This window comes from Rana temporaria, chromosome 2, assembly GCF_905171775.1.
Source record: "Rana temporaria chromosome 2, aRanTem1.1, whole genome shotgun sequence".
Taxonomy (NCBI): Eukaryota; Metazoa; Chordata; class Amphibia; order Anura; family Ranidae; genus Rana; species Rana temporaria.
The window spans coordinates 198,294,581-198,322,187 of NC_053490.1; the positions used below are offsets into that span (position 1 = coordinate 198,294,581).

The window sequence follows — 27,607 nt, forward strand, 5'->3', positions numbered from 1 at the left end:
ATTGTAGGTGTGGAAAAATTTCACTAACAGTGGGAGGGTCTCAAAGGGGCATTAAATGCCAGCAGTGCATTACATGCCAGAGGGCAGGATTCAGGGGTGCTCTTCCACATTTGCTTACCTCTGCACGGAACCCAAACCCCCCCCCCCCCCCCCCCCCCCCCCACACACACACACATTTTCACTGTCCTTGCCTTCTCCACCACTCTTTAAAAGCTCCACCATCGTATCTTAATTTTTATGCTATATTAAGCCGAAGCCCCCAGCCGGCTCTAGTACCTCCCTGCACACTAGATGGCTCTGCCTTTCTCACTTGCAAGGAGATCCTCCAGAGGGGGCATTGGCATCTGGAAACCAGGGAAAAAAAAGGAGATCACAAGCATATGCAGCTTCCCATCCATAACTGAGCTGCACCCTGGGCACCTGCATCTCCCTTGTCCCTGTCCTGTACTCGTGGGATCTGCTCAGGAGATCCAATCTGTGCTATCGCTTGTAAACACAGAAGCCGGACTTCTGTGTTTACAAGTGATAGTGGTGCGTAGGGAGCAGAGGGCCTCAACCATAGGTGGTGAAACTAAGACCCACCAAGTTCTAGCTGAAAAAAGGCCCTGGCTATGTGTGAGGCACCCTGTACTAAGGTTTTAACTAAGGCATCGGAGGCTAGTGATCTTTGGAATAAGTTTGCAAGGGCTATACATTTTCCCCTTGATGGTACATGGAGCCAAATGTTGGTCCTGGCCTTTTTGCCGAAAAGGTGGGGCATATTATCTGCGAACAGTCTATTTGCCTTTATTTAATCAACCTCTATAACTGTAGCCACTGAGCACTATGTCCCTTACCCAGGCATTTTTAAATGCTGCTGGAGCAGGCGTCTGCAGGCTTAGGGCATTTAGAGGCACAGGCTTTTTAATTGAGCAAGGCCCCCGACTGTGGTGTCACTAGGGTTGGTGTTACCTGGTGCGGTAAAACATGGTGTCGTCCCCACCCCTAGGAGGTGACACCATGTTGTCCTGCCGCTGCTCCTAGCACAAATCCCCCCCCCCCCCCCAATTCTGTCTAGGCCTGTCACTGAGATATATTGGGCAGGTTCCTGCCGGGGACCTCTTTCCACAGTAATCCAGCCCCTGCTCTATACGTATAATATACTGTAGGTGTCCCCCTGATGTCCTATATAATATAGGGGTTACCCCTCATGTCTCCCCATCTATAACAGTGACAATAGATGGAGCAGGACAGAGGGTGGTGTCGGTAAGGTTAGAGGAAATCTTGCATGTCTAGACAGATCCCAGTCACATATGTGGAGGACTCGCCATGGGGGGGGGGGGGCAGGAGGTGTATAGCTGGACTGATCAGAGTTGCTCTCTGATGATGGCAGACAATGGTATGGGGGAATCTGGGTAGGGTGGTATGTGTTCCTTCAGACCATGAAACTATGGAGCAGACGATGGCATTGATTTGGAACTGACCTGTTTGTTGCTGGAATCGGGATGTGGATAGTATGCTGTGTGGCGGATGCTGTGTATACCCGCAATCGCAGCAGTCAACCCGGCAGCAACACGTCTGGATGAATGCTCTCCCCTGGCACCAGTGATGTCATTGGCCCGCCACCTCATATCACAAGCTCAGCTACACCAAGACGGGGAAAACTTGGCTGCAACCATTATCCTGGTCTCGCAATTTTCAGCTGGTGATGGGCTTTCATGTGATCAAGTGATCTGAGCACTCTATAGCCACACAATCATTTTTACAGGGCTCAAAAGAAGCATCTTTCCTCCCCCTCTTCAGTGATAACTGAAACTGCAAGTGACAGATTTACATTGTTAGGTTGAAAAGACACAAGTCCATCTAGTTCAACGAATAATAAAAATGTCGTCCGTTTCAGGTCTTTGTTTTCTGGCCATTACCAGCCAATGAATCGCCCGTTTAAACTGATCTGTTTGATTAGATGCTTAGGAGGGCAGGGGAGGGAGCAGGGGTCTCATAGACAAAGTGGTTTGATTGCCTCGTACAGCATCAGTACAAACCGATCCTGTGTCTTCGGGAGTTATAGCATCTGATTGTGGCTCCTCGGGAACAAACTTAAAAAATAAAAACAAATTTATGAGATTTGTCTTGTCAGAAGAAGGTGTAGAAGTACGCTTATGATATCTACATTCCATGTCATCAATTTTGTCTATAAAATTAAGCTGTAGACCTGGATAAGGTGTCTGGTAATGTACACATTACAACGGGTCTGGAAAGGACTACAAGCAGAGCCTAGTGTCCTAAGGTTCTGTTCCAGGCTTACTCTGCCATGTCTTTGGACATACGTGTAGAGCGTGTCTTCAGGGACTGTTACCCCACAGCCTTGGCTATGGTTTAGGCACAGAGTACTCTCTAGGGAGCTGACTCCAACCCTCCTCTGGTCCCCCTCCAGACCATTCACTTTCTGCTTCCCAGCTTCTTCCTGGCACCAGCACAATGTAAGGGAGGGTGAGACTTTTGAGTTCTGATTGTAAGGGGGCTCTTGACATCTTAAGGTGGTGTGGGATGCTCAGGACTTCTAGATTTACAGATACAAACGGCCCTTTGGGGGCAACCATAATACTGATGTGGCCCACAATGAAATTGAGCTGGACACCTCTGCTCTAAATGGACATGCCTTCATGTTCAGGTGTCATCAAGGATCAACATCTACTTCTTGAACTGAGGTGTTGGTTCAGGCCCAGTATACACTAAAACATGTGGGAGGCCTGGGTTTTGTGTGCCACATTCCAGTCGCACTGCCCTTGAGATCTGCAGTGGGTGTCCTGCCCTTGAGATCTGCAGTGGGTGTCGGTGCAAAGTTAATGACTGCCCAAATGCAGGTCGCAAATGTAGTGCATGCACTTCTTTTGGTGCAGTGTGGTGCTCTTGGATTCACATGCAGTTCCTCGGATGACACCATCATGTAATTCACATGTGGCTGTGTTCATAAATGTCTGACCCAATCATACCCTGGCTTTGTGATGTAATACAAAGTTACAACCCGATCATTGGCAGAGAGAAGGATATGCTTCTTGCCTGCAACAGACTGAGGACATCCTCTCAACCTAATCAGTGGTGCTTCTGAACTTTTTTTATTTCCGTAAAAAAAAAAAAAATGTTTTATTCAAAAAAAAAAAAAAAAATTTAAGTATACTGTTCTATATTTTGTGACATTCTTTTCTGCTGAAGTGTGAAGTTGTTTGATATACTGTATTAAAATCCTGTAGTAATGATTACCTTTGAAAATGTGCCACTGTGGCAATATTCATTTGGACATTTTCTTTTCCAGCCACAATCCTTTGATGGTGGCAGCATTTGGAGCCTGTTCCTTGACGAGACAATGCAACCAGCAAGCGTTCCAGAAAAATGGGCGTTCCATGACCACAGGCGATATGATCTCAGAAGTTGGAACAGCTTTTAACAAACTGTTTGAGACTTGATACTACTGATGCTGTGTATTTTAAATAATGACGGTTTTCTTCACAAGACTTTCAAACCAAACTTCCTGGGTTGTAGCACCATTTGAAATGTGACAAGCAAGTAATCCTTTCCGGCTTTAGTAAAACCTATATAGGTGTGTTTTACATAAGAAATCATGGCTGGGCTAAGAACTGAATGACTGTTGCAGACACAATCGCAATAAATGTGGGCCCGGATCTACTTCTTGCCATGGATGAACAGCTTACTTATCATGGGATTCAGCACAATGATTCCCAGAATAATGTAACCGATTCATCGAAATCCGATGACAACCAATTATTCTAATATCATTTTTCCATAGATTGACAGATGAAGCCTGATTGGTTGCTATGGACTACTGTTTCATTTGTTGTTTTTCTTTGACCGGATTTTAATTGGCAGCAACTGCACTTTCGCTGTACAAAATTAGAAGAATGACCATTTATTGGTCCTTTTGTGATCTTACCCCATAAGGAAACAATCGTCAGTGCTTGTGAACATATAATTGGCCTGGGTGCATGGACAAAAGCCATAGAAAGGCATCGATGACCCATAAGGCTCCTTGCCCGCTGAGCGTTTGGCTGCTTTTTCCAGCCATGATGCTGGCAGCCTGTCAAACTGTTTGAGAGAACGAAAGCTACCTACCAGTACATATGTTTAGGGCAGTACGCACCAAGGGATGAATGTCTAGTACACAGACTTGGTGGTTTTTCGTTACTAGGCACATGCTGCCCTAAATGTTTGTACCACTCTGTTTTGCCCTGTCTCGTCACAGAAGCTGTCAGTTTCTGAAAGTTTGGCTGCCCACAGAGCGCTGGATGGCACACCTGTGCCCTCCTCCTGCAGCTAAACACCAGGGCCCTTTGCATCATAGCTAAAAGGCCAGTGTGCATGGGACCTAATACCGTATTTATCGCGGTATAGCGCACTCCCGCGTATACTGCGCACCCCTAAAGTTGCCCCGAATCCTGTGGAAAAAACGTTTTTTTGTACTTAGTTTTGGTATCTTGCGCGGCGTCCATCGGCGGCCTCATCGGGTCCGGCGTCCGTCTGCGGCTTCGGGTGTCCTCTTCGTCGGGTCCGGCGTCCTTCTGCGGCGTCCTCCCCGCTCATTTCCCGCGCCGAGTTTGAATACTGCGCCGACATATACAGAGAGCAGTACACTTGTGTATTGTCTGCAATGCTCGGCTACTCTCGCGCTGACGTCCAGGACGTCAGCGCGGGAGGAGCCGAGACTGCCCGACAATACACGAGTGTACTGCGCTCGGTATATGTTGGCGCAGTATTCAAACTCGGCGCGGGTATCGGCGTATACCGCACACTAACGATTTTTGCCCTGATTTTCAGGGCAAAAAAGTGCGCGGTATACGCCGATAAATACGATATGTTTATTAGGTAGCTTTCAGTTCTTGCATTACTGTGAGAAGGGCCATACATGGAGCAGTCATGCTTTTTAAAGGTCCTTTAGCGCAACACATGGATGACATTCTCTGTGTTCTTGCTCACTGAACGCACATACAAATTTGTCCAATCTCCTGCTTCACGGTACGGTTCTTAATTTCTATGAAATTGTGTAAGAAAAGTTATTAGTATACTTTTATAGAGAATCCATTGTTCTCCCTGGCCCCAAATTTTGAGAACCACTGAGTTACATAATTGTTTATTAATCTAGGACAGCTTTATGTTCTTTTAGAATGTTTGTGTTTGATATTAAATAGGAAATCTTATGCAGGTTTTCACTACCAATAAACATTCTGGATGGACGACGACATTGTTCAAATAGTTATTTTAGCAAGAACATAACCGTTTTTGGTATTTAAGGCACAGCCTAAAATGTAATTGCATAAACCAGCAGCATATATTATGTGATCTACCTATGTATTTAGACATTCTGGCAAAGACAAAGCCCCTGATGCCCAGCCGGGGGCGGTGGCCCACTGAAACCTCCACTCCCTGACATGCCGGTACTCTGTCACTTTTCTGATCTCTCTCTCTGCACCAACCTACACTCTCTTCCCCTCCTGGGAAAGAACATCTGCCTGCATGGTATTTGAGGTCTGTGTTGGGAGGGGAGCATTTAGGATCACATTTTTACAGCAAGGGGGGGGGGGGGGGGGGATGTCAAGGTTGGCGATTTGGAGGCGACAGGCAATTTGTGGCCAATGAGATGTATAATTCTGTACATTGTGCACTCCTAATCTCTGCACACCTAATCCCTACACACCATGAACCCCTGATCTCTGTACACCACGCAACCCTGATGTTAAATGGACTGTAGTGCAAAATGCACTAAAAAATGCATAGATGTGAATCAACTTACTGAAATGTCACACTGATATTTCATTTAGTTTTATTGGCTACAGCATTATGGGAGGCAGTAGATTGCTTTGCACTGCAAGGGGTGGGGTTGGAACAGTCTTTGCCCTGGGTGTAGAAATGTCTTGCTTGACCACTGTGCCCAGATCTGCTTACCTCCTTACTTGTTTTCAATTTTGATGACAAATCGTCCTTTCTAAAAGATTGATTTGGAATAGCTTGCATCTGCACTTGAATGTGGGACATTTTTTTATTGGGTTTTCCCAATAAAATTGGCCACAAACAGACCACTAAACTTTGTTCCAAGAGCGATAAGGGCCTGCCTAAGAAAAATCATATTTTATCTGATGGCATATAAGCCCTTCTCACCCTAGACAAATATCTAAAATATATTTGGTCCTAGAGATCAAATTGGAAAAAAAAACATTTAAAGTACCTGGCTTTGCAAACACGCTGATGCAAAATGACTGATGCTAATCTTCATGCTTCAAGTTTTTTTTTTTGTTTTGATACTTGAAATACACTTCTATTGCCATATGAATAATTTACATAAGGCGGGGAGAAAAACAGGGAGTACACTACTTCTTCCACTAGGGGGAAATCGGGGAAAAAGATTGTGGCCTAAACACAGCTGTACAATTGTCTTACTGATTGCATGTAGCCAACTTGTTTGACTATTGCCAAGGTTAGAGACAGCAATTCTTTCTGTGATAAGTTTTATAGCTAGGGCTCACGTCTCAAAAGCTGAAAACTTAAAGTGATGCTACAGCCGAAACATTTTTTACCCTAATGCATTCCTTGCAGTAAGGTAAAATATGTTTATGTAGTCGTAAGCTCACTCACCCCCCTTCTTAGACTTCTCTGATCCCTTGATCAATCTAGCACTGTGCCCATCTGTAGCGCCTCTTCCTGCTTTTACAGGCTTTGCAAAGGGAAGCCATTGTCTCCCACTACTGTCGGTCAAATCCAGTGGGGAGGGAGTGGGCAGTCTCTGTCTATGGATGCAAGCAGCGTGGCTTGGGAAATGAGGGAGCACCAGAATTAGAAGCGGCTTCCTATTGTAAGAGGAGTGTGCCAGCAGGGGATCGGAGGAGAGGTTTGGGGCCGCTCAAAGCCAGGGTTGCCAACTTTCAGTAAATTTACAAACAGTTTGTAAAATCTGTCCTTGAATGTCCATTACGGACATGTAGGCTGCATGTCCGTAACCGACATTCATGGACAGATGCAACAATTATGGATTTTACAAATTGTAAATTTTCTGAAAGTTGGCAACCCTGCTCAAAGCAGGTAAGAATAAACCTGTTTTTTAAAAAGGTTTACAACCACTTTAAATATAAAATGGTGTCCTGGATTACTAGCAGAGTAGTAGATTGTGTCTTAGGCACAGCAAGTAGCCAATTGAACACTCCAGTAAGGAGAGAAAGGAATTGGCCTTAAAGAACCACTTTTCCTGAAAAATATCCTATCCTGATAACTGTATTTATTATTAATTTGGTTTTAGAATTCAGTATATGAATTCCTTTTAGATTTCTAAAGCTTTTAAAAAAACGTTCTACATTTTACATGCAGGCCGAGCTGTCAGCAAAAGCAAGAGTTACAGGGGTTGGGGCAAACTAACACTTTAAGAAGAGCCTGACCCAAAGGGGGGATGTTGTGCTTTAGGCCACCTCCCCTGCTCCTCTTTCAGTAATTGCACTTTTGGGGAGGGGGGGAGTAGGTACGGGAACCTGATTTTTTGACAGGTTCCCACTCCAATTGCCTAGGTGATCGGAAGTAGAATTTCTCCCTCCTTGCAGTCTTCTGGTCCCAGAAGCCGGCGGGACCATTAAAATGAGCAGCATGGCTTGCACATGCACAGTAGGCACCTGGTTGTGAAGCCGCAAGCTGTCACAGCCAGATTCCCACAGATAAGATTCTGGCGTTGAAGACCGAAGATGAGAGGTGAAAACAGCTGGGGTGAGCCCATCACTGGATCATGGGACAGGTGAGTGGCTGTTTTTATTTATACACAGGAGACTGGAGCTCCTGTTTAAAATAATGGGTGCTTACAACAACGGCTTTTATTTGATAATGTTTATCCAAAGAAAACTAGAACGTTGCTGTCACTGCAATAAAAATCCTCCCTAGATTTTCTTTAGGTATAGTTAAATTTGTCCAGCTTGAAACAATGTAAATGTCCATACCTGAGGGACCACTGTGCAAGAGTGGATGCCTTGTATTTGTTGTTTTTTTTTTAAATACAAGGCATTATGTGAATGGAAGTAGCACCGAATGAGCGACCCCCCTGTTGTCACCATGCAGAAGGGAAGCCTGAAAGGTTGAAGAAATCACTTTAATGACAGCAACTCCTACAATGGTTGCCACCTTCCATAATGGCCCACAGCAATATACTGTACATAATTATATTGGTCTATAATAGCCCAATAAAATGATGCAATAAGGATTATACCTAGACTGCAGCTTTAAAAAAGTGTTGGCTTTAATTTTTCTCCTAAAATCCATGCAAAAAGTACATGACAATCCAAGACCACCCTGTCTACAAGGTAACAATGTTGCTAAGCAATTTCACTACAGGCAAACATCCTGCTAAAAGTTGAAAATCACTGGGTTTAATGGCAGGATGAACCAGTCAAATTAGTGATAATGGTAATACTCAATCACTAAAGGGTGCATACGCTCAGCATGTATAGAGCCATTTCCTCACTGCCTGTAACACTCAAAATTTCACCGAGCAGAAAGGTAGAAACTAGTGATCATGTCTGTGATGTGTTGCCACCAACAGTAGGAACACCAACGTGAGATGACCCTTAGACGCGAGGCCCGACTTAAAGAATAAAAACGTATATTCAAAACTCAACTACAGAACATAGGTGCCAACATGTGGTGGGGAGCAGGTATTTGACACATCTGGAAAAGTGTTTTTTAAGTATTTTCACTCTCTACTTCACTGGAATAATCGTGTCCACTGTTGTATTTACAGCTCTGGCCAAAAGTTTTGAGAATGACACAAATAGACATTTTCACAAAGTCTGCTGCTTCAGTTTTTATGATGGCAATTTGCATATACTCCAGAATGTTATGAAGTGTGATCAGATTAATTGCAAAGTCCCTCTTTGCCATGAAAATGAACTTAATCCCCCAAAACATTCCAACTGCACTTCAGCCCTGCCACAAAAGTACTAGCTGGCATCATGTCAGTGATTCTCTTGTTACCACAGGTGTCAGAGTTGGCAAGGGTGGAAATCAGTCTGTAATGCTGATTGAGGCTGGGTTCACACTGGTACAACGACTTCGGGAGCACATGACGTGTGTAAATCAATGATTCCCTATGAGAGCCGTCTTAACTGGTCCAACTTTGAAAAAAGTTCCTGCACTACTTTTGGTTCTACTTCAGCCCAATGAATATCAATAAAGTCGGATCCTCGTCCTAACCATCAGACATGGTGATTATGGCAGCAGTGAAAGAAAATTATCTCACACTGGATTGTTTTGATTGGTCAAAGGACAAGTCAGACGATCTAAAAGTCAGAGCTAAATCTTATCTTGGTTATTCATGGATGGAAGCAAGACTGATGTAGGACACATGTTGCAGGGCAAAGTAGGATGACAGTCAGATAGTACCAGTGTAAACCCAGCCTTAGGCCTCTTTAACACTTGTCCTGCGAATTGAGACTTCAAAGTCGCATGACAAGTCATTCCCCCATGATTTCCAATGACAGCCATTCATATTAGTACGACTTCAAGTCGTTCTGACTTCAAAGTAGTCCCTGCACTACATTGGTCCAACTTTGCAAGCAACAAGTATTTCCTGAAATCGGGGTACAAATTGTGTCAAAATCGCACTACTTTGAAGTCACAGTAGTGTGAAAGGGGCCTAAGTTAGAATAACAGACTGGAAGCTTGAAAAAGGGAGGGTGGTGCTTGACATCATTGTTCTTCCTCTGTTAATTATGGTTACCTGCAAGAAAACGTGCAGTCAGCAATGCTTTGCACAAAAGGGATTCACAGGCAAGGATATTGCTGCTACTAAGATTGCACCTAAATCAACCATTTAATCAGATCACCAAGAACTCTAAGGAGAGAGGTTAAATTCAATTATTTTCCTAATCGATTAATAACCTTAACAAAAGTGTGGTGTATAATATAATTAATATGTCAAGTTAAAAAAAAAAGGCAACAATAAGTATTCTTGCACATCTATCTGCGGTGGTAAATATAAATAACCAACTGTATGGTTAGGAAGCAAAATCTCGAATCCTCTGAGAATAACAGAAAGAACAGATATACTGTATATACTATTAGAGGGTAAATATCACTAGGAGATCATATTTGATATTTAACCATGTCAGCCCCGAACCATTTTGCTGGTCAATGACCAGGCCACTTTTTGCGATTCGGCACTGCCTCGTTTTAACTTGTAAATTGCGCAGTCGTTCGACGTGGCTCCCAAACAAAACTGGTGTCCTTTTATTCCCACAAATAGCTTTCTCTTGGTGGTATTTGATCACCTCTGCGTTTTTTATTTTTTGCGCTATAAACAAAAATAGAGCGACAATTTTGAAAAAAAAAAAATATTTTATACTTTTTGCTATAATAAATATCCCCCAAAAATATATAAAAAAAAAAGTTTTTTTCCTCCGTTTAGGCCGATACGTATTCTTCTACATATTTTTCGTAATAAGAGTTTGATTGGTGTGCGCAAAAATGATAGCGTCTACAAAATAGGGGATAGTTTTTATGGCATTTTTATTAATATATATATATATTTTTTTGCTAGTAATGGTGACGATCAGCGATTTTTTTTTTAATTTTTTTTTAATCCGTACTGCGACCTTATGGCGAACACTTTTGGACACATTTTTGGGACCAATGGCATTTTTATAGCGATCGGTGCTCGATTACTGTAAAAATGCCACTGGCAGGGAAGGGGTTAACACTAGGGGGCGGGGAAGGGGTTAATTTTGTTCCCTAGGTGTGTTCTAACTGAAGGGGGGGTGCAAGCACCATTTTGCGTTGAAAAATAGTCCCTGACCTTTTCCAAATACTCAGCGGCTAAACCATGCCATCCACTGGTAAAAAAAAAGGATGCATTTCCTGTATGGGAGGGGTTATATAGGGAATCACTTCCTGTCTAAAGTGTCCATTCACCTGATGAAGTATAACCCAGTAGGTATTGAATGTTAGCCTGACTCTGTGTCCCATAACAAAACGTCAACATTTTGGGTCCATGGCCAGAAAACTCCCCAGACCCTAATCCCATTGAGAACTTGTGGTCAATTCTCAAGAGGCGGGTGATGAAAAACCCCACAAATTCTGACAACCTCCAAGCATTGATTATGCAAGAATGGTCTGCCATCAGTCAGGATGTGGCCAGAATTTTTATTGACAACATGCCAGGGCTAATTTCAGAGGTCTTGAAAAAAAGAAAAAAACACTTAAAATATTCAAAAACATAAACTTAATGTAATTGTAAAAGTCTTTGACACTTATGAAATGCTTGTAATTATACTTCAGTATGCCATAGTAACATCTGACAAAAATAAAACACTAAGGCAGTAGACTCTGTGAAAAATAGGATTTTTTGTACTCACCGTAAAATCCTTTTCTCTGAAGTCCATGGACGGACACAGCTCCTTAAATCTTGACAAGTGGGTTATGTTCCCTGTTTACAGGAGAGGACTAGGCAGAAACATGTTAAATAGTTAAATACATGTTACATTAACAGAGTTGAACAGCCCCGCCCAGGGGGCGGTCCCTCCAGACATAACCCTCCTCACTGCAGCTTGCAGCCTCAGTTCGTAACAAGCAGTACAAACCTAAAAAGGAGGGGTGGGAGCTGTGTCCGTCCATGGACTTCAGAGAAAAGGATTTTACGGTGAGTACAAAAAATCCTATTTTCTCTTATCGTCCATGGACGGACACAGCTCCTTAAATCTTGACAAGTGGGACGTCCCCAAGCAGTGTCAAAAAAACGAGGGGTGGGAAATATATCAGTAAAAAACAATTTTAACTTCACCCCAAAACAAGCAGAGCTCCTCAACGGAGGAGGTACAACTTTAAACAGCCGCCTGCAAAAACTAGCGGCTGAAAAAAACATCATAAGATGCACTCACATCAACCATGTAAATTCTGGAAAAAGCGTGAACGGACGAGCAAATCGCCGCCTCGCACACCTGTGAGACCGACGCATGATGTCGGAAAAAAAACAAAACCCAGGAAGCACCAATTGCCCTGGTCGAAAGTGCCGTGACCGGAAAGGGGGGCCCGCCCCTTAGGAGCATAGGCCTGTATGACGGCCTGCCTGATCCACCGAGAAATGGTGGTCGACGAGACCGCCAGGCCCTTTTGTGGACCAGACACCGACACAAAAGAGAGTCAGAAGCTCCGAAATGGAGCCGTAGTAGGCTGGTATACCCGCAAAGCGCGGACCACGCCTAAAGTATGAAAGGCCGAAACCTCCTTCGGAAGAAAGGAAGGTCGCGGGCGCACCATCACCTAATCCTTCTGTATGACGGCCTCTCACAGGAAAGCCCAATACAAAAAAGAAAAAACACAGTCCCCTCAGGAAGGCCCCCTGACAGCGGCAATGTTAGCAATGCAGCAAGGGAAAGGAGCAGGGAAGTAAGGGGAAGGGACCCCCGAACCCCAGGAATGCCCAGCAGTACCAACCCACCGAAGCAGGAGGGACTGTACTTACCCGTCCAAGCGAGGACTCGCTGACGCATTCCTGACAGAACTACAACCGAAATGGAGGTAGCTGTCGGCCCGGTCCACTGTGAGTGAGACAACACCACAGCCCAGTCATATGTGGACCTCGGAGCAAAGCTCACCGGCCACCCCAGGAGTCATGGGGTATGGCGTGGCAGACCAAGCCTCTTTGCAAAGGTGTGCCTACGCTTGCTGGTCGGACTGAGTAGACTACAAGGATCTATATTATCCAGCCTGTCTCTCAGCCGACAGTTGAAAGAAGATTCTTCAAGAAAAAGTAAAATAAAATAAAATTTCTCCTCAGGGCGCTGGGCCCAAAGGGAGCCATACGTCCTTCTCCTTTGCTAGGCAGAACGAAACTGGGGCTGCAAGCTGCAGTGAGGAGGGTTATGTCTGGAGGGACCGCCCCCTGGGCGGGGCTGTTCAACTCTGTTAATGTAACATGTATTTAACTATTTAACATGTTTCTGCCTAGTCCTCTCCTGTAAACAGGGAACATAACCCACTTGTCAAGATTTAAGGAGCTGTGTCCGTCCATGGACGATAAGAGAAATTAATATTTGTGTCATTATCAAAACTTGATACAGTGACCATTGTGTAGGTCAAGGGTGCCCAACCTTTTGAAGAGCAAGGGCCACTTAAGCGACTTGGTAACGGGTAGCGGGCCACAATTAGTGGAGCAGGCAGGTGGCAGCTCTGTGTCTGCTCTCTATATGCAGAGCGGACACAGCCCACTATACTCTTGCTGATTGGATTGGAGGTAGGACACAAGTCAGTTTACATTTGCGACTCCTTAGAGGTGAATGGAGGGTCCAATTGGTTCGGACTGACTGTGTGAAAGGGGCCCAATGCTGCTTTCACACTGATGCGCTGCGGTTTACCCACACTGCTGGTGCAACGCAGTGTACCTTCGGCTTTCCTGCACTTTGCACTAGACTTCTATTATATTCTGCAGGTTTGGTGCATTTTCAGACAGCTCACCAAACTCGCAAGTAATAACAGAAGTCTATGGCTCAGTGCAGGTAACCCACAGGTAAACTGATCTGCACCTGTAGTTTGAAAGCAGCCCAGTAACCACTGCAGAACAGATCTGCCCATATATACACACTGTGATTTTAGTAATAAAACAGACCTTTAATAACAGTTTTCTATTCCATCCCAGAGCAGGAGGTCGCGGGCCACATCAGAGGGCTCCGCGGGCCACATCAGAGGGCTCCGCGGGCCACTGGTTGGGCACCCCTGGTGTAGGTAGACCAATCATTTACTATCTAACAAAAGTTAACAGAATTTGCATCCTGTATGTAGTGAAACATAATTTTCTTTTAATAATGAACACATCAGTCATTTTATTTAAAAAAAATACAAGTATATTTAGGTGATATAAATACATTTACAAAAAAAAAATAGAACTTTTACTAGTCTGTTCTCTTATGTGGCAGCTCCCATGTAGAAATATTTTCACGATCCTTAAAAAAAAAAAAAATCAAGTGAGTAGCAATATCTTAGTAAAAGTTGATAGCCCTGTATCCCAGCAGAATATAATAATATTCCTGTAGAAAATAGAAGAATTGCCTTGTGTAGTATTCACAAAGCTTGAAGTAATATTAAACCTAGAAACAAAAATGGAATATATTTCAGCTCACCAATCATTTGCCTGGTGATCCCACCAGTAACACACTTCCAGTCTTAGGGTGTCTGCATTGTGAATGACATAGTAAAGCTAGCAGCGTTGTCAGTCTAGGAAGAGGGTAATAGACTAGCAGATTTAGATGGGACTTGACCCTTGATAAGTAATTACAGCAACTTTTTTTTTTTTGTGACAATGGTTTTACATAAATGATTAAAAGCTGACCACTGTAAGCACCCCTGTCATTGATAAATGGTTTATCTCAATCCACTAACTGCTACTGTGTCTGGACAGCTTGGTCCATTAAATAATAGTGAAAATGAACACACTTACTGGCTGGTTCACCAGGTGAAAATAAAGGGGGAAAAAAAAGAAAATGAATGCGGTAAGCTTAAATTTAAGAAATTCCTGTTTTTGGGTTTAATACATCTTTATAGCTGGCCCCAGGCAAACAGTTACGGTACACAGTTAAAGTATATAAGAGGCATTTTACATGCTGAAAGGTTTGTCCAACCAATCCTAAGTTATACACATCTTTGCCCCACAGCACAGTCCTGTATGGCACTGGCAAGGGACCTCATTTTTCTTTGTACCTGTTCCAACAAAGCCCCACCCACGTCCTAGAAAAGCGTACCAGAAATATGGCTCGCCAGAACAGAACAGTAAAACAAATGAAGTTTCCCGGTCCCAAAGAGAAACAGCAGTTCCCTCTGTATACAGCCTATGTACCACCATAACGCAAATCCTCAATGGCTATCCAGATTGGGGGAGCAAGATGGCCCCTGCAGTGAATATTGGAATCAGATATGATGCAAACATTTGGGGTGGAATTACTTATGAAATAGAGACTGTTCACTGTGCAAGGGAATTTCCCTTTGGCTGCTGTGATGAAGATCTAAGATCTGGGTATTTGGAATGACACGGTCAGCAGCTGCTCATAGAGGAATCTTCAACTCCAACATCTTGATCCACTAAAACCTAAACAATTTATTCAAATGGTATCCAGCCAAGCAGAACCTTGTACTATATAGTTGGTGGGAAATCTGAAAGATATTGGACAGTTTATGGTCGGCAAAACTGAACTTGGTCAGTACATGAAGACGTATAGCCACTAGGTAGGGCTGTGCTTTGAATTTGCTTAGCATACCAGCACCTAGAGGTAAAAGCTTATACAGTGCCTTGAAAAAGTATTCATACCCCAAATCTTCCACATTTTCTCATGTTACAACCAGAAACATAAATGTATTTTATTGGGATTTTTTTTATAATGGACCAACACAAAGGGGCACATATTTGTGAAGTGGAAGGAAAATGATAAATGGTTTTCAATTTGTTTTTACAAATAAATATGTGAAAAGTGTGGCGTGCATTTGTATTCAGCCCCCTTGATTCAATACTTTGTAGAATCATCTTTCACTGCAAATACAGCTGCAAGTCTTTTTGGGGATGTCTCTACCAGCTTTGCACAGATAAAGTGACTTTTTTGCCCATTCTTCTTTGCAAAATAGCTCAAGCTCTGTCAGATTGGATGGGGAGCGTCTGTGACCAGCAATTTTCAAGACTTGCCACAGATTCTCAATTGGATTTAGGTCTGGACTGGGCCATTATAACACATGAATATGGTTTGATCTAAACCATTCCATTGTAGCTCTGGCTATATGTTTAGGGTCATTGTCCTACTGGAAGGTGAACCTCCACCTCAGTCTCAAGTTATTTGCAGATTCTAACAGGTTTTCTTCTAAGATTGCCCTGTATTTGGCTCCATCCTTCTTCCCATCAACTCTGACAAGCTTCCTTGTCCCTGCTGAAGAAAAGCATCCCCACAACATCATGCCACCACCATGATTCACGGTGGGGATGGTGTGTTCAGGGTGATGTGCAGAGTTAGTCTTGCTTTAAGGCCAAAAAGTAAAAATTTTGGTCTCATCTGACCAGAGTACCTTCTTCCACATGTTTGCTGCCCCCCCCCCCCCCCCATATGGCTTCACGCAAACTGCTTTCTTTCAGCAATGGCTTTCTTCTTTCCACTCTTCCATAATGGCCAGATTTGTGGAGTGCATGACTAATACTTGTCAGATTCTCCCACCTGAGCTGTGGATCTCTGCAGCTCCTCCAGAGTTACCATGGGCCTCTTGGCTGTTTCTCTGGTTAATGCTCTTCTTGCCCGGCCTGTCAGTTTAGGTGGACGGCCATGTCTTGGTAGGTTTGCAGTTGCGCCATACTCTTTCCATTTTCAGATGATGGATTGAACAGTGCTCTGTAAGATGTTCAAAGCTTGGGATATTTATTTTATAACCTAACCCTGCTTTAAACTTCTCCACAACTTTATCCCTTATCAGTCTGGTGTGTTCCTTGGCCTTCGTGATGCCGTTTGTTCACTAAGGTTCTCTAATAAACCTCTAAGGGCTTCACAGAACAGCTGCATTTATACCGAGATTAAATTACACACAGATGGACTCCATTTACTAATTAGGTGACTTCTGAGGGTAATTGGTTCCATTAGATTTTAGTTAGGGGTATCAGAGTAAAGGGGGCTGAATACAAATGCACACCACACTTTTCACATATTTATTTGTAAAAAAAAAATTGAAAACCATTTAAAAAAATTCTTCCACTTAACAATTATGTGCCACTTTGTGTTGTTCGATCACATGAAATCCCAATAAAATACATTTACGTTTTTGGTTGTAACAAAATTTCAAAGGGGTATGAATACTTTTTCAAGGCACTGTATAACCAAAGCAGTGGCAAAATATGGGGCCTGGAGTGGGAGGGGATCACGTTAGGGAGGTTGTTAAAGCGGAGTTCCACGCGTTTTTACGTTTATTAAAAGTCAGCAGCTACAAAAAGTGTAGCTGCTGACGTTAATAAACAGACACTCGCCTGTCCAACGGTCTAGCGATGTGGCCGTCCCAAAGCCTTTGCTCCTCCTCTTCCTTTCCGCCGGCATTGCAAGTGTGGGCACCCGGCTGTGACAGCTTGCGGCCTCACAGCTGGGTGCAAACTGCGCATGCATGCTCTGCATAGAAACCAATCAGCCTCCAGGTTTTTATTGCCAAAGCTTTATTATAGCTGTGATACGGCCATAAAAAAAAAAATTAAAAAAGCCAGAAGCTACACATGCTGCAGCTGCTGGCTTTTAACCCCTTCCTTACCGGGCCATTGTAAAATAAAATGACACCGGCAGGAACCCTCCCTCGATTCGGGTGGACGTCGTATGATGTCCTTTGTTTCCGGCGATCTAGGGAGCGCGTGCGGCACCGCTCTTGACCCAGCGGCCGCGATTGCCGCTGGGCACCCGCGATTGCCGGTGATCACGGCAGGAGTGTGGATCTGGGTGTGTAAACACCCAGATCCACCTCCTGTCAGAGGTGAGGAGACTGATGCTGTGTTCCCAGAACAGAGGAACACACATCGGTCTCCTCCCCTTGTGTGTCCCCTACAGTTAGAACACACTTTAGGGAACATTTTTCCCCCTTCAGCGCCCCCTAGCGTTAACCCCTTCCCTGCCAGTCACATTTACAGAGTAATTTGTGCATATTTATAGCACTAATCGCTGTATAAATTTGAATGGTCCCAAAAAGTGTCCGATGTGTCCGCTGCAATGTCACGGTCACAATAAAAAAAATAAAAAATAAAAATCGCAGATCACCGCCATTACTAGTAAAAAAATTAAAAGAAAATAAAAAAGCCATAAATCTATCACCTATTTTGTAGACGCTATAACTTTTGCGCAAACCAATCAATATACGATTATTGCGATTTTTTTTTTTACAAAAATATGTAGAAGAATATGTATCGGTCTAAACTGAGGAAAAAAAATGTGATATTTATTAAATAAAAAAGTAAAAAATTGTGTTTTTAAAAAAAATTGGCGCTCTTCTTTTGTTTATAGCGCAAAAAATAAAAAACACAGATATGATCAAATACCACCAAACGAAAGCTCTTTTTGTGGGGGGGGGGAAAACAGAGATTTAATTTGGGTACAGTGTTGTCATTCAAAGTGCAACAGCGCTGAAAAATTGGTCTGGGCAGAAAGGGGTTAATAAATGGACACTTACCTGTCCCGGAGTCCAGCGATGTCGGCACCTGCAGCTGATGTTTCCATCAGCTGCAGGTGGCTGTCGGGTGCTCCGCCACCATTGCGGATACAGGAACTTGGCAGTGAAACCTTTCGGCTAGTAACCCTACTGCACATGTGCGATGCTCCGCTCCTCTCTGCTATTGGCCCGGCGGCCAGGGGAGGAGGGAGGGAGCCCCGCGGTGACGTCACAGCTCCGCGGCAGGTACTCCCGGAAGTGGGAAAGGATAAAATCCTCTCCCCCCACTTCATCCCGAAAGGTGGCAGTTGGGGGGGGGGGGTGGCGTGGATAAAATGAGCGGTAGTTCCACTTTTGGGTGGAACTCCACTTTAAACAAGCTGAAGTTAGAAGCTGTTAGCTACAATGCACAGCTGCACCAGATTTTGCACTCTCCAGTTTTAGTAAATCAACCCTTATCTCTCATTGAACATTTGGAGAAAAGCTAGTTTTACTTACACAAATATACATCTCAAAAGCACAGAAAACTAACCTTAATATTAATACCATATCCAGCTAGATTCTGGCGCAGAGTATCACAGGCATGCATGAGTGGCTCACGTTCTTTCAGAATTATTTTCCTTCTCTCTTTTCTCTGGTTTAATTCTTCTTTTGTAAGGCCCAAATCTTGTCCCATCCCTTCAGATGACAGAGCATAGCTACGCACCTTGCTTCTGAAGTCTACAACCTCTTCTACCACATTGCAAAGAAGGCCAGAACTTTTGTCTTCTCCTACAGACTGTAAAAACTAGTATGAAAAACACTTCAACACACAAGAAACCACAGAATAACATTGTGTATAACAGGTTAACTAGCGGGCCAGAGGCAACAAAGCATGTCTTAAAACCCAACTCCAGTTCTTTTATGTTTGGATAGAGTGGGCAGAATTTAAAAAGCAAACATTATATTTTTTGCAGCTTACCAATTCTTAGATGTGATGGTCGGTCTGCTTTTTTTTTAAAAGAATACACTCTCTTGCAGATGTAGCAGATACAGGGTTGAGGCAAAAAGTTTGTCAAATTTTTACCCCCCCCCCAAAATCTGTAACTGCTTATAAAGTGTCAGCTGGAGTTTAGCTAATTTGTTTGTGAATCGAAATCTGCTAGTACAATCTTAGGCTACTTTCACACCAAGGCGTTGGTGGTGTTAGCGGTAAAGCACCGCAGCGCTTTATCATCTTTTTTTGCAGCTCTTTTCGACCGCTCCGACAACGTTATAAAGATGCGGCTTGCAGAATTGTTTTTTTACCATCCTGCCAGCCCCCAGCTCCAGTGTGAAAGCCCTCGGGCTTTCACATTGGAGTGAGAGGAAAGGTTAAGGCACTTCACAGGTGCTATGCAGGCACTATTTTTAGCGCTACAACACCTGTAAGGCTCCTCAGTGTGAAAGCCTAACATTCCCTCACCCCCACACTGACAATGCTGCCATCCAAAAGGTGCCTGTGTGCTCCTTTATCCAGAGTAGGGGCACTCCAATACAGGAGATGTGTTACTAACCAGATCACCAGGGGAAAACAGAGGGTAAAGAGCTTAATAAAAGAAAACAATTGCAGCCTCCATATCCAATGATTGGTAAGCTGGAATATATTACATTTGGGGGTTTTGGGTTTAATACTGCTTTAAAGAGAAATAAACTCCCCTAGGTGGATGCAGCACTGATCATATGTGGAATGTGTACTCCACTAGCTCTGCAGTGAAAACTGAGCGATCACTCACTGTGGCTGCGGAGGGGGTGGGGGGGGGCTGGCTCAGGCTCTCAATGAATCGCTGAGAGGCTGAGCCAGGTGTCGATCCAGGCTTCTGGGCAAATACCAACTATCCTAGATGGCAAACAATTGAGCTGCAGGTTTGAAAATGATTTGCTAAGCTATTGCTAGACTTGCCAGGCTTCACAAGTTTGTTTCACAATCATAGCAATTCTGCATTGCATGATTCCAGATAAACTTTCTTTGCAAACATTCTTTAAGTCTGGTTCAGTTATATTGTGCTATAGTCATCCCACCACATGGGTCACTGTGTCTGAATTTTCATGCTGTAGACTTGCAGAGCTCTTGTTGTAGACTCACCACTGCAACTTTGCTCTTGCTAGAGACTTGCCATGTAAATTTGCTACAAATTGGAAAAGTGTCAACTAGAACTTGTGCTTCAAGTGCTCTGCAAGTGTACAAAGTGCCAGTGAAAATGTGCAGCAAGTTTACAGACTTACAATTCAACACTGCCACAAATCATCGGGATCTTTCCCGATGGCAGAATGACGTCCAGCCAACAGCAGGCTTTAGCCCACTGTTGGCTGATAATGGTGACAGGAGTGCAGAACGAACTGCACTCCTGTGATCCATAGGAGCTGTATGGCCAAAAAGCTTTGGCCATTCTTCTCCTTTAAATGAAAGGAAAGCCTTTGAGCACAGAATGCTAAATTTGACACAATAGATATTGGCATATACATTAGGAGGAAATTAAATACATACAGTATGTGTGCAGAATTTGTGATTGTATGGGCGTTACCTGTCTTTGCTGCATAGAAATTCCCAGTTGCTCCAGGACCTGCTCTATATAAGTCACCATAGCACCATAAACAAGGGGACTACGGGCATGCTGAACTTCCTGCCAAGAATACAAAGAAAAATGTACTTTTATAATATTACAGAACACCAGAACCAACAAAGAACTACAAGAAAATAAGCAGTCTCATTATTCTCTAGAAACCTAAGACTCCATACACACGATTCTATTCTCTGGCGATTTTTGTCTTCAGATTTACCAAAACCATATAATATATGAGGTCAAACCTTAATGCCGCGTACACACAATCGGTCCATCCGATGAGAACGATCTGATGGACCGTTTTCATCGGACCAAACCGTTCGTGTGTGGGCCCCATCGGTTATTTATCCAGAGGTTAAAAAAAAGCAATCTTGTTTTAAATTCAACCGATAGATACCTAACCGATAAAACAAAACCGATCGTTTGTAGGCACGTCCATCGGTTAAACATCCATGCATGCTCAGAATCAAGTCGACGCATGCTTAGAAGCATTGAACTTCGTTTTTTTCAGCACGTCGTTGTGTTTTACGTCACCGCGTTCTGACACGATCGGTTATTTAACCTATGGTGTGTGGGCACGACGGACCATCAGTCAGCTTCATCGGTTAACCAATGAAAACAGTCCATCAGACCGTTCTCATCGGATGGACCGATCGTGCGTATGCAGCTTAAGAGTTTCACTTTGTATGCAATCAGGCAGGCCCTTACACTACATGGTTTTGGTAAATCTGAAGACAAAAATCTGCAGAAAATCTAAAGCCTCGTACACACGTTCGGATTTTCCGACGGGAATTGTGTGATGACAGGCTGTTGTCGGAAAATCCAACCGTTTGTATGCTCCATCGCACAATTGTCAGATTTTCCGCCAACAAATTCGGGATAGCATGCTTTAAAATTTTCCAACAACAAATGTGTGTACACAAGTCCGTCGGAAAAAAATCCAAAGTACAAACACGCATGCTCAGAAGCAATGCTCTCTTTTTTTAGTATCTTTTATTTATTTATCTATTTTTTTTCCCTTTCTGGTTTGCTGTTCTGCTTTGTTAATTTGGTATGGAGGAAAACCAGGGCGTGACCCGGGTTAACGAAAATGCAACAAGGGTAGAGGTTAGACGGTTCTTTAGTAGATTAACAGGAAAGTATATGTAAATGAAGAGGCAGTCAATGCAAAATTTCTAAGATGTGACTATGAGGAATGTTAATCGACATCTGTCAAGATAATGCTATGTGCAAAATAGTGGATGTGTTGTGCTGATATAGTTATATGCAAAACTGTACTACTATCTGTGTGGAAAAATAAAGAATTTATAATAAAAAAATAAAATAAAAAGCAATGCTAACCATAACTCAACATTAGCAGAAGTTGCCCAAAGGGTGGCGCTAAAGAGCTGAAAAAACACGTTGTTTTGTGTTTGTTGGACAACAGTTCTTTGCCGTTTGTATGCAATACAAGTTCACGGCCAACGCCCTTCAGACAAAAGTCCTACGCTTTGTCTGCAGAAAATCTGATCGTGTGTATGAGGCATAATAGTGTGTATCTAAAGCCTCATACACACGATTGGATTTTTACGACGGGAATTGTGTGATGACAGACTGTTGGCCTAAAATCTGTCCGTTTGTACGCTCCATCAGACAAATGTTGTCCAACTTTCCGCTGACAAATGTTGGATGGCAGGCGAATAAATTTTCCGCGGACAATGGTCTGTTGTCAGATTTTCCTATCGTGTGTACACAAGTCCATCAGACAAAAGTCCAAAGTACAAACACGCATGCTCAGAATCAGTGCTCACCAAACACGACATTAGCAGAAGGTGCCCGAAGGGTGGCGCTCAAGAGCGGAAATTTCACGTAGCACGTCACTACGTTCGTGTTTGTTGGTTGACAATTGTGTACGATTAGTATGCAAGACAAGTTCATGGCCAACGCCCTTTGGACAAAAGTCCTATGCTTTGTCTGTGGAAAATTCGATCGTGTGTACGAGGCTTTTTTTTAATCAGGTCTGGCCTGTGTCTGAAAGGGCTCAGTGTCTAAGAGTGTATCTAAAATATAATAGAATAAAATGATTCATTATTAAAGGGGTTGTAAAGGTAATTTTTTTCCCTAAATAGCTTCCTTTACCTCAGTGCAGTCCTCCTTCACTTACCTCATCCTTCCATTTTGCTTTTAAATGTCCTTATTTCTTCTGAGAAATCCTCACGGCTCAAGGCTTTCTCCCTGATGTGGAGCCTCGTGCTCGTCCCCTCCCTTGGACTACAGGAGAGTCAGGACGCTCTCTACATTGCAGATAGAGAAAGGAGCTGTGTGTTAGTGGGCGTCCTGACACTCCTGTAGTCCAAGGGAGGGGGCGAGCACGACACTCCACACCAGGAAGAAAGCCTTGCATTACTGTGTGTAGTTACAGACAGAAGAACAGGAAGTGAGGATTTCTCAGAAGAAATAAGGACATTTAAAAGCAAAATGGAAGGATGAGGTAAGTGAAGGAGGACTGCACTAAGGTAAAGGAAGCTATTTAGGGATTTTGTTTTTACCTTTACAACCCCTTTAAAGTGTGAATGGGAATGTCCTGAAAAGATGCCTATCAGTAAATGTCATAAAGCCTGGACACATCATCATTCCTCTCAAAGCCAATTAAATTCACAGTAAAGATAGCTTTTTTTTCCCCAACAGCTTCTGTAAACTGTTTAAAGTTTTATGCATATGAAATAAAATTAAGCTAGCCCTGCAAATCTTTATATGTAATGATATTTTGAGATGACAAAAATACAGTATATAGCTGAGTAGATCAAAAACTCACAAAATGATATCCAAATATGTACAGCAAGTAAGCAGACGGGAAGATGGTTTTAGAGCTAAAGGGCTAACCTTAAGCCTGCTGCCATGGACAGCAGCCATCTTTATATTATATGCTGATGGGTTACCTTGGAAACAGCCTTAAGCTGTCGGTTACCATGGTGAATGAGGTCCATAACGGCATCAACAGCTCGCAGGGTGTCAAAGTCATCAGCAAGTGCTGCCTTAACATTCACTTTTGTTTTATTCAGGCTTTCAACAATGAAAGAAAAACATTTGCAGTGAGCAGAGCATGGCTTTAGCGTAACACAGTATTAACATTGTCACGTGGATTAAAGGCATACAACAGCAAATCAGTATATTCCACAAACACTGGAGTGAAAGGGAAGTAAAATGTACAGTCAATGGGCAATAAAATGTTCAATTGTCATGTGCCCACAGATAAAGGACTAAAACAAGTCCTGAATAAATGATATCGGTTTATTTCAATGGCTGGATCTCCCAAAACTGTAATAACTAGTGAAGCAAGGACTGAATATTATAGTGTGGGCAGAGGGAGGCATATAAGATTTTAAGCTCATTGTATTTTAAGCTTTTAAGCCACATCCATTCTGAAGGCACTGTAGGCATTATATAGGATACATTAATACAGAAAATAAAAGCTAAAAATATAATGATCTTTTTTATGTATGTATAAATAATCCCAAGGCAGAAATAGTTTACTTGTTTTTATTAATATAAACTGTCACCCTGAATTTTTCCTTAAAGCTAAAATTCCAGACAACGCAATTACCACATAAGCCCTCTCATGGCTTACCTTAATTATTCACAGTTTTTTTTATAGCTATTCGAATAATCCAAAAATCCATCCATTACCTCTGCTTCACCTTCCTGCTGTTCCATTCTTTCATAGACACATAAAGAAGAAGCCTTGTTTAATTTTGAGGGCTCTGTGATTGGAGCAAACAAAGTGCTAGGGACTGTCTCTGTATTAATGTAAAGGCTGGTGCCTGGGTATTGGTTGTACCCAGAGCAACATTATGCCTGCAGCATTAGCTTTAGAAAAAGCCTCATGCCATGGCTGAATTATGTGCCATTTTATGAACAAAGCTTTGACACTTCCAGGTAGTATCAGAGCTTGTTTCTCAGCCCTAGCCCACACATGCGTATTAGCCCAATACTATGATAGGCTGCCTCAGTAACCAATAGAAATGTGCAGGAAGGTCCATAAAAGCATTGGTTAGGGTACGCCAAGGCTGTATTTGTCAGAACAGCCCTGCATTTATCTCCAACAGGGGGGGGGGGGGTTTGGGAGGATGTGGCAGTCTCTAGGTGCCTGTATGTTAAACCTACAACAGGTATGCCTCCCACCTCCCCTACTCATGTGACAGGGTCGCTTATGTTCATCTGCTCATTAAAATAAAATTTGCAAACACTGACAGGCTCATTTTTAAAGTGATTGTTATTTTTATTAGAAAAGACTGAAGGTTTACAAACATGCCTATACTTACCTGCTCTGTGCAATTGTTCTGCACAGAGCAGATCCGATCCTCTTCTTCTAGGGTCCTCTGCCGACACTCCAGGCTCCTCCTCTTGCCCTGGGGGCACCCGTGCAGGCTCGCTCCCCAGTCCAGCTGCTGCGTCCATTGACACAGACAGCGGTGTGCCCCCCGCTCATGGATCACCGGATTTGACAGCAGCAGGAGCCAATTGCTTGTGCACATTGCTAGATCGGATGGGCTCAGGTAAGGAAAAGGCATGGTCTGGGGGGCAGCTGCATCACAGAACCTATAGGCTTTAGAACCACTTTAACCAAAAATGGTACCGACATATACCAAAAAATTCATGATTGCCCATGTATATGTAAAGCACACATTTTACTAGCACCAATAAAAAATTTATACAATGCAAAAAAGCATGTTCAAGCACAGGATGAAATTTCTAAATTATTAGATTAAGCATTATTGTAAATCCACTAAATATTATACAGTTCTATTATACAGTTCTATCACAGTAGCCAAGGTCATGCACCATTCATCCAAGAGACACATTAGGCTCAAATCACAAAACTTTACACAAGCGTAAGGCACTCTATTTTCAGCCATGTGACTGTAATAATAAATGTCATAAGACTCAACTGAAGATAACTGTCACTTATTTTGCAAATAAGTATCCTCATCCTAGTGTGCTTTGTGAATTGATGCCATAATATGGTACAAATGCTGGTCATAAATTACCTGTGCCAGAGTATATCCTCCTGAATTGCCTGGCAAGTGAGCTGACCTTTTAGATATGCATTGGCATCATCAAAAAATGACGAAATTATCTTAAGGATATTTCTTGCTTCAGTCATGGAATCTTGGCTGTATTCTACAGCTAAATATGTTAAACAAGCAAGAACAAACATTTAATACTTTTCTGGCAATATAAAACGTATAAGAGATCATCCTTACACATCAGCTACCACCAGGTTTATTAAAAAGGCAAAACAGCAATATCCAAGTTTCCAATTTTTTTTAAAGTCTCTCAGTCTTTTTTATTAGGCTTAATATGGCATGATTCCCCAATTCCAAGATCTACCCTATCGGACATTTTTATATAGAATGGAAAACTGAGTTACCACGATGGCAAGGCAAATGTTTTTATGAAGCAGAACATTTCTCAGATTTAAACGGACAACAAACACTATTTACATCACTTTTGCAGGAGTATTAAAAGGCCATTATACCCAAACTACCGTACATAACATTTATAAACTGGTAAATGTAAATTGACTTCAATGACATTTAAGGAAAAAAAACACAAAGAAATGATTGGAACAATAGATATTTGACACCAAAATAATAGAATACATTTTTAGCACATGGATAACTTCCTTTCCAGTAACAGGTAGTTCACATCAATGCAATTTAGCACTTTTACTGGATAATGGGAATTTGAGGCACTGCACACCAGGTAATCCTGCAAGTAATAGCAGTAATCCTAAGCCACTGCCTCACAATTAGCATCAATGTTGTCAGCCTGTCCTCAAACTCCTGCAGTTGGTCATTGGGCTTCATATCCAATAGACTTGACAGGCAACCCAACAACCAACTGAAGGAGGTTGCACAGCTGGCTGACAATGCTTCTGCCAATTGTGAGCTTAGCATTGTCAACCTGCAGCAGTAAATGCATGAAGTGCTGTTACTTGCAGGAATAATTCATACAACTTTGCAAAAGATTCCCAAAAAATAATTTGTGTAAAGTGTATGTAAACCCTAACAATGAACTTATTTGCTCCCTTTTGGTTTGCCAAACATCCAATTGAAAGTGTCATGTTATAGCTGCTGAAAAAGCACACAATTTGGATTTTTGGTTTACCTGTAAAATCATTTTCTCAGGACACAACAGTTAAGAATCTTGACCACTTTATCTGCTCCTTCCTGAGCTGCTCAGCTTTTTGTTCATCCTTGATGATTAATGTACAGAACCGGGACATGGGCTATTGCTTAGAGACCAAAGTTGGTTGCTTATGAAAAGGAACCCTTTTTGGACTTTGAAGGTGTCACCTGTTTCTAACCTTTCAACTTCCATCTTTTTCTTAAGGGGAAAGGATATACTTTTGCCTGAAGTCACCTCCTGAATATAGGCATTCAAGAATGTTGCAAACAAGGGCAACCACTCAATTGACTTCTTCCAGAGAAGTTCCACCAACAAACACTCGAGCCACAGGACCTTACTCAAGTAGACCAAACTAGTGCCCACCCATGAAAGCCGCTTTATGGAGTCTTGCAAGGCATCCACAAAGCAATTCAGAAACCTCAGAGTTCTTGGAAAGTCTTACAGAAGCTTTCAAATGGCAGGGACCTCCTGATCTAATTTCGTGGACTGAGAACATGCTTTGCGCAAACATTAACATCTTGACAAACTTCCACCGCAGCCACTGCAGGCTGCAGAACTGCTCCCACCAAAGAGAAGGATGCCTTAAAGAGGGCCCCTAATCACTTACAAGGGACCTCATCCACTGGGACTATCAGGAGCCTAGAGATAGGGTTTTATGCCGCGTACACACGATCAGTCCATCTGATGAGAACGGACCGATG

General features: G+C 42.9%; 2 protein-coding genes across 7 annotated transcripts in view; one reads left to right on the forward strand and one right to left on the reverse strand.

The window, feature by feature from the left end:
* NAXD (NAD(P)HX dehydratase) overlaps positions 1 to 3,587 on the forward strand; it is a 53,271-nt gene extending 49,684 nt beyond the window's left edge. For all 5 annotated transcript variants that reach the window (XM_040336216.1, XM_040336213.1, XM_040336215.1 and 2 more), the window contains one exon: positions 3,293 to 3,587. In XM_040336216.1, the coding sequence (XP_040192150.1) occupies positions 3,293 to 3,443 (151 nt within the window). In that variant the 3' untranslated portion in view covers positions 3,444 to 3,587. The remainder of the gene's footprint in view (positions 1 to 3,292) is intronic.
* Positions 3,588 to 13,830: 10,243 nt separating this feature from the next.
* The window catches only part of CARS2 (cysteinyl-tRNA synthetase 2, mitochondrial), a 69,106-nt gene continuing 55,329 nt past the window's right edge, over positions 13,831 to 27,607 (reverse strand). For both annotated transcript variants that reach the window (XM_040336218.1, XM_040336219.1), the window contains 5 exons: positions 25,763 to 25,901; positions 23,654 to 23,777; positions 20,697 to 20,795; positions 18,686 to 18,931; positions 13,831 to 13,952 (listed from right to left, as the gene is read on the reverse strand). In XM_040336218.1, coding sequence (XP_040192152.1) covers positions 13,902 to 13,952; positions 18,686 to 18,931; positions 20,697 to 20,795; positions 23,654 to 23,777; positions 25,763 to 25,901 — 659 coding nt within the window. In that variant the 3' untranslated portion in view covers positions 13,831 to 13,901. The remainder of the gene's footprint in view (positions 13,953 to 18,685; positions 18,932 to 20,696; positions 20,796 to 23,653; positions 23,778 to 25,762; positions 25,902 to 27,607) is intronic.